At 43.9% G+C, this 12,656-nt stretch overlaps 1 protein-coding gene across 1 annotated transcript in view; it reads right to left on the bottom strand.

Moving 5' to 3' along the window:
• Positions 1-12,656, bottom strand: part of LOC106573613 (A disintegrin and metalloproteinase with thrombospondin motifs 20) — a 149,722-nt gene that overhangs the window by 51,903 nt on the left and 85,163 nt on the right. The window contains exons 12-15 of the mRNA XM_014148814.3: positions 5,636-5,781; positions 4,555-4,736; positions 3,200-3,336; positions 2,717-2,834 (exon numbers count right to left, since the gene is read on the bottom strand). Of these exons, the coding sequence (XP_014004289.2) occupies positions 2,717-2,834; positions 3,200-3,336; positions 4,555-4,736; positions 5,636-5,781 (583 nt within the window). The remainder of the gene's footprint in view (positions 1-2,716; positions 2,835-3,199; positions 3,337-4,554; positions 4,737-5,635; positions 5,782-12,656) is intronic.

The following is a 12,656-nucleotide window of genomic DNA, read 5'->3' on the forward strand; positions in this document are numbered from 1 at the left end:
GTTAGAACAGAGATATTGATGAGGGGAGAGGAGAGAGATATTGGAGTGGGGGGAGAGACAGAGATATTAGAATGAGGGGAGAGGAGAGGGTTAAAACAGAGATATTAGTGTTAGGGGGGAGGAGAGGGTTAGAACAGAGATATTGGAGTGAGGGGAGAGGGTTAAAACAGAGATATTGGAGTGAGGGGAGAGGAGAGGGTTAGAACAGAGATCTTGGAGTGAGGGGAGAGGAGAGGGTTAGAACAGAGATCTTGGTGTGAGGGGAGAGGGTTAAAATAGAGATATTGGAGTGAGGGGAGAGGAGAGGGTTAGAACAGAGATATTGGAGTGAGGGGTGAGGAGAGGGTTAGAACAGAGATATTGGAGTGAGGGGTGAGGAGAGGGTTAAACAGAGATATTGGAGTGAGGAGAGGGTTAAACAGAGATATTGGAGTGAGGGGAGAGGACAGGGTTAAACAGAGATATTGGAGTGAGGGGAGAGGAGAGGGTTAGAACAGAGATATTGGAGTGAGGGGTGAGGAGAGGGTTAAACAGAGATATTGGAGTGAGGGGAGAGGACAGGGTTAAACAGAGATATTGGAGTAAGGGGAGAGGAGAGGGTTAGAACAGAGATGGGTTCCAGAGTGGCGCAGCGGTCTTAAGCACTGCCTCTCACTACAGTCCCTGGTTCGATTCCAGGCTATATCACATCCGGCCATGATTGGGAGTCCCATAGGGCAGCACACAATTGGCCCAGCGTCGTCTGGGTTTGGCCGGGGTAGGCCGTCATTGTTAAATAAAGGTTACATTATAAAAATTAAAACATCGATATTGGAGTGAAGGGAGAGGAGTCAGAAGAGAAAGTGGCTGGAGAGAACTGGATTAAAGAGAGGGGAGAGAGGAGGAGAAAAATAGGCGACGAAAAGAAGGGTGAGAGGGGGAAAGAGAAGGGGGTGAGTGGAGAAGGGAGAGAGAAGTGCCTGGGCCACTCGGGGGCAGCACTAGTAAAGGTTATGTCTTGTCACAACGACCGACTGGCCAACCACACACTTTATCACTCAATCTACGTTCGGTGGTCACTATTGTTGATTGAAGTGCATTTTCTTTGTAGTCAAAAGAATAAGCCAATAACCCGTATATGTTACAGTCACTCTGGTACCACAAGAAAAGTCTGCAGCTTCCAGTCTTACAGCATCAACAACAAAAATGTTTACTTTTTGCTCTAAATTCTAAAAGATAAACAACAATTGCTTAAGAATGTCCATAAGAAAACTCCAGTGCTAAAAAACAGCAGCATAAATGTCTCTTCTGTGCTGTTAGGTTTTAAGTAGCATGTTAAATTCCCTCTCTAACCAGTGAAGACAGAATAAGCACATAAGTACAAGGAGTGGGCGAACTGTGTAAACCGTAGACCAGGTCCCCCTTAGAGAAAGCCACAGCTCATCCACAGGCCCTCGAAGCCCCCAATGCAACCGTTCACCACACACACAATCTAAACGCAACCACAGGGCGACCGCGGAATGCAAACACAGTCCTCCAGGAGAGACACCCCTGGTGCACTCTGGGAAAGCTGAGGTCTACCTTATGATGGGCAGACAGACACACAGCACTCTACCGAGGGAGAAGAAGACTAGGAGACCACTGTTCTAAATGTTTTTTTTTACTGTACATACGCTCATTTAGTTACACAGCAAAGGGTAAGCCATAGGTTACTTCAACTTTCAATGTGTCTAAGCGTTACAGCTTGGGATCTGGGTAAAGGAGCTAAAATGAATAAAACAAATCATCATTATTATAAAAACGAAGTGTGCTTTTATCAGGGTCCAGAGTCTCCTCAGCTCTGTGTGAGGTCCTCAAACCCATGAGTTAGTGGCTCTCCTCTCCTCATTTAGCTGTTTAGAGACTGTTAACTGGCTAAAGAGGGAGATGGACAGGAAGAGGAGGATGGAGAGGGAGAGGAAGGAGTCGAGGGAAAGGGAGAAAGAGAGAGGGAGAGGTGAGGGAGGGAGGGAGGGAGGGAGAAGGAGAGAGAAGAGAGAGAGAGGGGGAGAAGATGAAGATAGGGAGAGAAGGGAGAGGAGTGGACCATGCTGGACTAGGGATATTCTGGCTGGGCTGAGTTCCCATTCATGTCATCCTGGTCTAAGCTTGGTCTGGCTGCACATGCTTGGCCTGGGACTCTTCAGCAGAAACACAAGCAGAGGAATGGACAGATAGAGGATGAGAGATGAAGAGAAGCGAATTGCTAAATAAATGTTGAGTAAATATTGAGCCAAATCAACAACCATTTATGCTAATTTATTTTGTTATTTCGCAGCTCAGACTTGAAGGGGATTTGATGTAATCAGTGCTTGGCCCGAGAAGAGACATACTAATCATGAGTTCAAGGGGGTCACGCTGGGTCGGAGTTACGTTTGAGAACTTCCAGAGTTTACTGAGGTTTTCAACAGGTTTTGGAGACTTATTCAGGATATCTATTATGCAAAGCATTGTCCCAAAGCAAAAGGAAAATGTTCACTCCCTTCACTAGCATCCAAAAGTTGTGTCATAATTCTGTTGTCATTTGTGGATTGTCCAAGTGTCAATTAGTTTAGCAAGTTTAGCATAGCAAACATCTTTATGTACTTTGTATATTGCATTTCAACTGTTCATAGACAGTTGTTGTTGTAAATAGTGTGCAATACCTGCTAACGTACTTTGGAATACAGGGAAACAAGAGAAAGGCAGCCAGGCTTACCATACTCAGCATCGTTGAAGGTCCCAGCGAGGGTTTTGCAGGAGGAGTTGTCCCCTCCACACACTCCACATTTGTCATTTTTCGCCTTGGAGTTCAACACATGATCACAGCCTGCTTGCTGTTGCAACAGACAGAGACACACCAATCAGAGAAGGGGTCACACAGAGACACACCAATCAGGCAGGGGGTCACACCTTGGGCTATGTCAATCATCAGTGGTCACAATCCTGCACTAAAAATAGACGTTTATATACTCAATCCAACACCGCAAAACTAAAGCTTTCTCTGTTTCTGTGTGTGTGTGTGTGTGTTGTGTGTGTGGGTGTGCATGTGTGTGTGCATGTGTGTATACATACTCTGATACAGTATGCCACAACATTGTTAGTGATATGCTTATATAGACAGACACATCTGAGAGAACATATATCAGTTTGTAAGTTAGCTGTGTTTGATACACAGTATGACGTTAGGGAGTACAGTTACCCGACAGAGGCCTTGAACACAGATATCGTAGGTGTCTGGGCCACACGGCGTGCCGTCGATGACGCGATCCTTCAGCTGATAGTAGGCCATCGTCCCGGCAACCCGACAGAAGAGCTTGCACCGATCCTTCATTAGAACTACAGAGGAAAAACAGACCCATTGGAAGATGACTGTATGGTGAGATATACATCAGTGGAGGCTGCTGAGGGGAGGATGGCTCATAATAATGGCTGGAACGGAGTAAATGGAATGGTATTAAACACATGGAAACCAGGTGTTTGATGTATTTCATACCATTCCACCTATTCCACTCCAGCCATTACCACGAGCCCGTCCTCCCCAATTAAGGTGCCACCAACCTCCTGGGATATATATATACTGACAAAACTATGGATGAATCATTTTACATGTCATGATATAATGAAATGTCAAATAACAACAAAAACAATAATAATGGCAACAACAACAACAATCTACAGTTAGCAAAGGCCTCACAAAATAGGTCTACAAACAAAAAAACATGTAATTCTCTACAATAGTACAGCTGTTAACATTTTTGCAAGGGTCAGCAGTTAGCTTTGCTGAAATAACTGCATTTATATCAGTTGTTTAGAAAAATCCCCATTCTGTTTGACACCATTTTGGCCTCTGTGCTTGGTCAGTGTGCTTGTATAACATTGTATTGTGATAGCTCGCGGTTACTTCTTCCAAATCTTAAACCCTGCGCTAAAGCCCTGTCTCCTTTGCCAAATGGCAACTCGTTCAGCTGTGCAAGCCATCACTATAATTATTACAATGCATGAGGTATAGAAGAGGGAAGCTATCCAGGAGCATATATTTTAGTACTGTATGCTTCTCAAGTGTTGATTACTCTGTACATTTTTCATGTCTGTTCCTATCATGACTATGCAGAGTATTGAGGGAAAACACACTGACAGAATTTGCCTGTACTGAGCCAAAAGCCAACAGTACAGTTAGTCTACCTACCAGGACACGATGGGGAGTGGGGTAAGGAGACAGAAGAACCAGAGCCATGTTTTACGTAATTCAAAAAAATATTGACACCTTAACCCCACCTAGCCCTCAATTAGGCATGGTGGACCTTCTGATAGTAGAAGTCCGGTTCTTTGAGCACTGTGAGGGAGCATCAAGAGGTGTCTATAGGTGTAGTATAGGGTAGGGTATAGGGTAGTAGAATGCTATAATGTAATGTTATCAACTGTTATCATAGAGGATTGGTGTTATCATGGTTTAACTGCTAGTACAGTGAGTACTCCCACTAATAATACATGGAGTTTTATATATGGTAGCGCTTTTCAAGGACTCAAAGACACTTTACAATAGAAGGTACTCACTACCACTGTACTTGGGCACCCAGCGGACGGTGGGAGGTAGACCGTTGATGTTGAAGTGCTTGCCGTCGAACTGAGAGCACTGCTCCTCACGGAAGTCTCTCCGTCCTCGGGGACACGGCTCAGTGTTGCAGGACCGGAACTTCATCCTTCGACCCACGCAGAACTTTCCTCCATTCCGGGGCCTGAAGAAACATTACGGCAAAATAACTTGATTAAAACATGACTGACATTCACAGCGGCATTGACTCTTTGATTGAAATGTGTTTTGCCAAGTATGTCCACAGGCTTTGTTTGTTATTCTTTCTTACCCAGGTATTGTATTGTTTTGACTGTTACTCAGGTGTAGCATTGTTTTGACTTTTACTCAGGTGTAGCATTGTTTTGACTTTTACTCAGGTGTAGCATTGTTTTGACTGTTACTCAGGTGTAGCATTGTTTTGACTGTTAATCAGGTGTAGCATTGTTTTGACTTTTACTCAGGTGTAGCATTGTTTTGACTGTTACTCAGGTGTAGCATTGTTTTGACTGTTACCCAGGTGTTGTATTGTTTTGACTGTTACTCAGGTGTAGCATTGTTTTGACTGTTACTCAGGTGTAGCATTGTTTTGACTGTTACCCAGGTGTTGCATTTTTTTGACTGTTACTCAGGTGTAGCATTGTTTTGACTGTTATTCAGGTGTAGCATTGTTTTGACTGTTACTCAGGTGTAGCATTGTTTTGACTGTTACTCAGATGTAGCATTGTTTTGACTGTTACTCAGGTGTAGCATTGTTTTGACTGTTACTCAGGTGTAGCATTGTTTTGACTGTTACTCAGGTGTAGCATTGTTTTGACTGTTACTCAAGTGTAGCATTGTTTTGACTGTTACTCCTGGTTTGTTTTGACTAATCAGAGCCCTTACTCAAGGTGTGTGTTATTGCTTTGACTGGCTACTCCTGGTGTGTTTTGAATTAATTTGGCTTAGTTAGACTAAGACTTGATCTAACTCAGGTTTGTAGCTGTCTCCTGATATGTTTTGGCTGATTAGTTAGGTTTGTTGAAGTCTCCTGGTGTTTTGCACTAGTCAGAATCAGAGTTTTACTCAGGGTTGTTGCAGTCTCTGGAGGTACTCCTGGTGCCTCCTCCACAGGTCCTGGAACAGACACTGTAGTGCCCCCAGGGGCCCCAGTCCCCATGGAACGGCCGCAGGTCCAGCTCCTTGTTCACACACTTCCCATGTCTGCAGTGCTGCACAGAGAGACAGTTTAAGTGGTAATATTTCCAATGTATTCTAACGTATTCACGATGGAAAATAAAACTGAAACTTGAATTTCAAACTTGAAAACACATACACACACGGGGGATCCTCTTAAAGAGTGTGACATCATCCCTCATCACAATCCCAACCAACACACCCCAGTTCAAGACTGTCAACTCAGCTCCGGTTGGTGGAGTTCACGATTTAGCGCAAGCAGCGATCACAGCTGGGAGTTTTGTCCCTCCTTCCCTAATCCTCTTTTTAAATGTAAGACTATCTCCTAAAAGTAAATGAGAGGATGCTAATCCTGCTATTATTTACCCCCGAGGAATGCTTCCAAGTTCCCCATGCAGCTGTAGGGATAGGGTCTGTTGGGCCCCAGCCCCGGACCAACGACTAGCCTACTGCATGGGGAGAGATGAAGGAAGTGGAGGAGATAATGGGATGACAGTGCCAGTTAGAGGAACCAGAGCCAATACATCTTCAAATGCGTTTGGCTGTTTCCTCTCAATGAGCTAAGCTAGGTCCTCTCCTGTTGAATTCCTGCTCTGCTGGTGTCACATGCCCCCCTCTTGTGTGGACAGCCAGCTATTCCTCCAAACTATGTAAGTGGGCACTCCAAATGGCACCCTATTCCCTATAGTTCCCATATGGCTCTGGTCAATAGTAGTGCACTATGTAGGGGATAGGGTGTCATTTAAGATGCAGACTGAGCCTGTGATGACTAGGGCATTCTTTCATCGGCAGAGCTGGATCTCGATAGTGACCCTATGGACCAATCTCAGAGGAAAGAGCTGCTTAATGAAAAGCATAGGGGAGGAAGAAACAGTCATCGGGTTTATCACACTACATTGCCATGTATATGTTATCCATTCACGCTGATTCATAATCTTTTTCAGATGAGCTAAGTGTGCATGAAGACAGTGTGGTATGAACGGAAGACACTCTGCATGTTACTGCCTAGGTATAGGACTTACCAACCCCTGCCAAGAAGTGGTAGACCTAACAATGCTTTCATAAAGCAAGCATGGCAGCCTATTTAGTTCTGTCTGTGTAACCAAATCTCTGCCTCCATGGAGAAGATAGCAGGAGGGTCCTTTTCAGAGAAAGAATGCGGGACAAGACGACGTCTGTCTGGGTGCACAGCAGCAGGCAGGCAGCCCGTCGTCCGGGCACACAGACACGAGAAGCGGTGGCACGGTGGTGATAAAAGAAACCCTAGAGTTGTGATAACAGGATAACACAGCTCATTACTGGCTTGAAATCAGCAGAGCTTTGCCTTTCTCCCCATTCAGACAGAAACCATGTGACCAAACTGCAGCACACTGGGCACACTCAGTAAGGAGGCTGTTACGCTGCTTTTATTGTACATACATTTACATTTTAGTCATTTAGCAGACGCTCTTATCCAGAGCGACTTACAAATTGGTGCATTCACCTTATAATATCCAGTGGAACAACCACTTTACAATAGTGCATCTAAATCTTTTAAGGGGGGGGGTTAGAAGGATTACTTTATCCTATCCCAGGTATTCCTTGAAGAGGTGGGGTTTCAGGTGTCTCCGGAAGGTGGTGATTGACTCCGCTGTCCTGGCATCGTGAGGGAGCTTGTTCCACCATTGGGGTGCCAGAGCAGCGAACAGTTTTGACTGGGCTGAGCGGGAACTGTGCTTCCTCAGAGGTAGGGAGGCGAGCAGGCCAGAGGTGGATGAACGGAGTGCCCTTGTTTGGGTGTAGGGCCTGATCAGAGCCTGAAGGTACGGAGGTGCCGTTCCCCTCACAGCTCCGTAGGCAAGCACCATGGTCTTGTAGCGGATGCGAGCTTCGACTGGAAGCCAGTGGAGAGAGCGGAGGAGCGGGGTGACGTGAGAGAACTTGGGAAGGTTGAACACCAGACGGGCTGCGGCGTTCTGGATGAGTTGTAGGGGTTTAATGGCACAGGCAGGGAGCCCAGCCAACAGCGAGTTGCAATAATCCAGACGGGAGATGACAAGTGCCTGGATTAGGACCTGCGCCGCTTCCTGTGTGAGGCAGGGTCGTACTCTGCGAATGTTGTAGAGCATGAACCTACAGGATCGGGTCACCGCCTTGATGTTGGTGGAGAACGACAGGGTGTTGTCCAGGGTCACGCCAAGGCTCTTAGCACTCTGGGAGGAGGACACAAGGGAGTTGTCAACCGTGATGGCGAGATCATGGAACGGGCAGTCCTTCCCCGGGAGGAAGAGCAGCTTAACTATCTTCAGTGGTATGTAATATGTATGGATGCAGTTCCATCTGCATGTTCAGCCGTCACGCAGAAGACCAAGTCTTTGCAATCTCCATTTTCCACTCAATGGCAGTGGTATTTTTTTAGGATCTCCATTACCTGTTCCTGGGTTCCACACAAAACATGAAACATGACATAATACAGAACATTAATAGACAAGAACAGCTCAAAGACAGAACTACATACATTTAAAATGTCACACACAGCCTACACATCAGCACAAAATATCTACGTCAAATAGGGGAGAGGCGTTGTGCCGTGAGGTGTTGCTTTATCTGTTTTTTTAAACCACGTTTGCTGTTCACCTGAGAAATCGTACGTTTTCTTGAATTTCTTGAATTGTTCTGGATTTGGGGACTGTGAAAAGACCCCTGGTGGCATGTCTGGTGGAGTAATTGTGTGTCAGAGTTGTGTGTAAGTTGACTATGCAAACAATTTGGAATTGTTATAAAAAGAAGAAGTAATGCAGTCAGTTTATCCTCTACTTTTAGCCAAGAGAGACTGGCATGCAAAGTATTGATATTAGCCCCCTGATTACCGTGAAGAGCAAGACGTGCTGCTCTGTTCTGGTCCAGCTGCAGTTTTTCTAGGTCTTTCTTTGCAGCACTTGACAATATGACTGGGCAATAATCAAGATAAGATAAAACTAGAGCCTGCAGGACTTTGTGTAGTGTGGTGTCAAAAACAGAGCATCTCTTTATAACGGACAGACCTCTGCCCATATTTACAACCATTGAATCAATATGTTTTGACCATGACAGTTTACAATCCAAGGTAACACCAAGTAACTTAGTCTCCTCAACTTGCTCAACAGCCACATTATTCATTATGAGATTCCACTGAGGTCTAGAACTTAGGGAATGATTGTACAAAATACAATGCTCTTAGTTTTAGAGGACCAGTTTATTACTTGCCACCCATTCTAAAACTGACTGCAACTCTTTGTTTAGGGTTGCTGTGATTTCACTAGCTGTGGTTGCAGACGCGTATAGGGTTGAATGATCAGCATATATAGACACACAGGCTTTGTTTAATGCCAGTGGCAGATCATTAGTACAAATAGAAAAGAGTAGAGGGCCAAGAGAGCTGCCCTGCAGTACACCACACTTCACATGTTTAACATTAGAGAAGCTTCCATTAAAGAAAACCCTATGTGTTCTATTAGATAGAGAGCTCTGAATCCACAATATGGCAGAGGTTGAAAAGCCATAACATGTATGTTTTTTCAACAACAGGTTATGGTCAATAATATCAAAGGCTGCACTGAAATCTAACAGTACAGCTCCCACAACCTTATTATTATCAATGTCTTTCAACCAATCATCAGTAATTTGTGTCAGTGCAGTACACGTTGAGTGCCCTTCTCTATAAGCATGCTGAAAGTCTGTTGTTAATTTGTTTACAAAGAAATAGCATTGTATCTGGTCAAACACAACTTTTTTCAAAAGTTTGCTAAGAGTCGGCAGCAAGCTGATTACTGGTTCTAACAGCCGACCAAAGGGTCTTTTACCATTCTTGGGTAGCGGAATGACTTTAGCTTCCCTCCAGGTCTGATGACAAACATTATTCTCCAGACTCAGATTAAACATATGACAAATCGGAGTGACAAAATAGTCACTACCATTCTCAGTAGCTTTCCATCTAAATTGTCAATACAAGGTGGTATTGACAACACTTCACCCACACCAACTTTCTAGAATTCAAACTGAAATTGCTTTTCTTTCATAATTAGGTATTTTATGCAATAATATGACGGCTCAGAGTTTGTTGTTGGTATTTCATGCCTAAGTTTGCCTATGTTGCCAATTAAATAGTGATTGGCAAAATCTAAAGATTTTGTGATAAATGAGCCATCTGATTCAATGAAAGAAGTTGAATTAGTCTTTTTGCCCATCATTTCATTCAAAGCATTCACAAGCTTTTTTCCATCATACTTTATGTAATTTATCTTGGTTTCATAATATGATTTCCTATTTTTGTTGTTCAGATTAGTCACATAATTTCAAAATTGACAGTAAGTTTGCAGCCAGACTTATTCACCATACCTTTTGCCTCGCCCCTCTCAACCATACAGCTTTCCTTATCAATCCACGGGGCTTTAACAGTTCTAACAGTCAGTTTCTTAATACATGCATGCTTATCAATAACTGAAATAAACAATTTCATAAATGTATCAAGTCCAGCTTCTGGATGCTCCTCATTATACATTAGACCAACAAATATGTTTGGTATCTTCAACATACACTTAGTGTACAAACCATTAGGAACGGCTTCCTAATATTGAGTTGCACCCCCTTTTGCCCTCAGAACAGCCTCAATTCACCGGGGCATGGACTCTACAAGGTGTCAAAAGCGTTCCACAGGGATGCTGGCCCATGATGACCCCAATGCTTCCCACAGTTGTGTCAAGTTGGTTGGATGTCCTTTGGATGACGGACCATTGCTAATACACACGGGAAACTGTTGAGCATGAAAAACCCAGCAACATTGCAGTTCTTAACACAAACCAGTGCGCCTGGCATCTACTACCATACCCTGTTCAAAGGCACTTAAATATTTTGTCTTGCTCATTCACCCTCTGAATGGAACACATCTCAATTGTCTCAAAGCTTAAAAATCATTATTTAACCTGTCTCCTCCCCTTCATCTACACTGATTTAACAAGTGACATCAATAAGGGATCATAGCTTCACCTGGTCTGTTTATGTCATGATAAGAGCAGGCGTTTCAAATTCCTACACTCAGTACAAAACATTGTCAGGCCCAGCCTTTAGAACTGGCTTTTCTAGAATGGCCACTATATTATGGTCAGTACATCCAATGGGTATGGATACAGCTTTAAAGCAGAGTTCTGCAGGATTGGTAAAAATGTGATCAACACACATGGATAATATAGTTCCTGTACTGTTTGTAAACACCCTGGTAGGTTGATTAATAACCTGAACCAGATTACAGGCACTGGTTACAGTGAGCATCTTCCTTTTGAGCGGACAGCTTGATGAAAACCAGTTAATATTCAGGTCACCCAGAAAACTGACCTCTCTGTTAAAGCTGCAATAGGACCAAATTCAAATAGAAATGTGAGTTATAAATCTGTCATTCTCATTGAAAGCGGTAGATCTGTTCTATGTGTGTTATTTCCATGATGCATGTCTATTACCCAGATAATGAATATTAGCACTTAGTGGCCTATAAGCACCCCCCAAAAAGGAGGCTTTAGATGAGGCAGGGGGATGTGCAATCACAAAACTTCAACAGCATTAGACATCTCTCTAAGCTTTACAGGAATATGGCTCTGAACATACTGTATACAGCAACACCTCTCCCATAGGCATTCCTGTCTCTTTTGTGAATGTTATATCCCTGTATTCCTACTGCTGTATCATCAAAATAATAAAGTGAGTCTCAGAGATGGCCAATATAATATTAGCAAGTTATTGATTTCATAAACCTTATTATAAAGGCTACATACAGTGCATTCGGAAAGTGTTCAGACCCCTTGACTTTTTCCACATTTTGTTACGTTACTACCTTATTCTAAAATGTATTAAAATGTTTATTTTATTAATCTACACACAATACCCCATAATGACAAAGCAAAAACAGGTTTTAGACATTTTTGCTGATTTATAAAACATAAAAAACTGAAATATCACATTTATATAAGTATTCAGACCCTTTACTTAGTACTTTGTTGAAGCACTGTTGGCAGAGATTACAGCCTCAAGTGTTCTTGGGTTTGACGCTACAAGCTTGGCACACCTGTATTTTGGGAGTTTCTCCCATTCTTCTCTGCAGATCCTCTCAAGCTCTGTCAGGTTGGATGGGGAGCGTCGCTGCACAGCAATTTTCTGGTCTCTCCAGAGATGTTCGATCGGGTTCAAGTCCAGGCTCTGGCTGGGCCACTCAAGGCATTCAGAGACTTGTCCCAAAGCCACTCCTGCGTTGTCTTGGCTGTGTGCCACAGTCTGAGCACTCTGGAGCAGGTTTTCATCAAGGATCTCTCTGTACTTTGCTCCATTCATCTTTCCCTTGATCCTGACTAGTCTCTCAGTCACTGCTGCTGAAAAACATCCCCACGGCATGATGCTGCCACCACAATGCTTCATTGTGCAGGTTTCCTCCAGACGTGACACTTGGCATTCAGGCCAATTACTTCAATCTTGGTTTCATCAGACCAGAGAATCTTGATTATCATGGTCTGAGAGTTCTTCATGTCCCTTTTACTGAGGAGTGACTTACGTCTGGCCACTCTACCTTAAAGGCCTGATTGGTGGAGTGTTGCAGAGATGGTTGTCCTTCGGGAAGGTTCTCAAATCTCCACAGAGGAACTCTGGAGCTCTGTCAGAGTGACCAGCATTTTCTTGGTCACCTCTCTGACTGACCATAGTCCTCCCCCGACTGCTCAGTTTGGCCGGTCGGCCAGCTCTAGGAAGAGTCTTGGTGGTTGTTCCATTTAAGACTGATGGAGGCCACTGTGTTCTTGGGGACCTTCAATGTTGCAGAAATGTTTTGGTACCCTTCCCCAGATCTGTGCCTCAACACAATCCTGTCCCGGAGCTCTACGGACAGTTCCTTCGACCTCATGGCTTGGTTTTT

Source organism: Salmo salar, chromosome 16, assembly GCF_965601325.2.
Source record: "Salmo salar chromosome 16, fSalSal1, whole genome shotgun sequence".
NCBI lineage: Eukaryota > Metazoa > Chordata > Actinopteri > Salmoniformes > Salmonidae > Salmo > Salmo salar.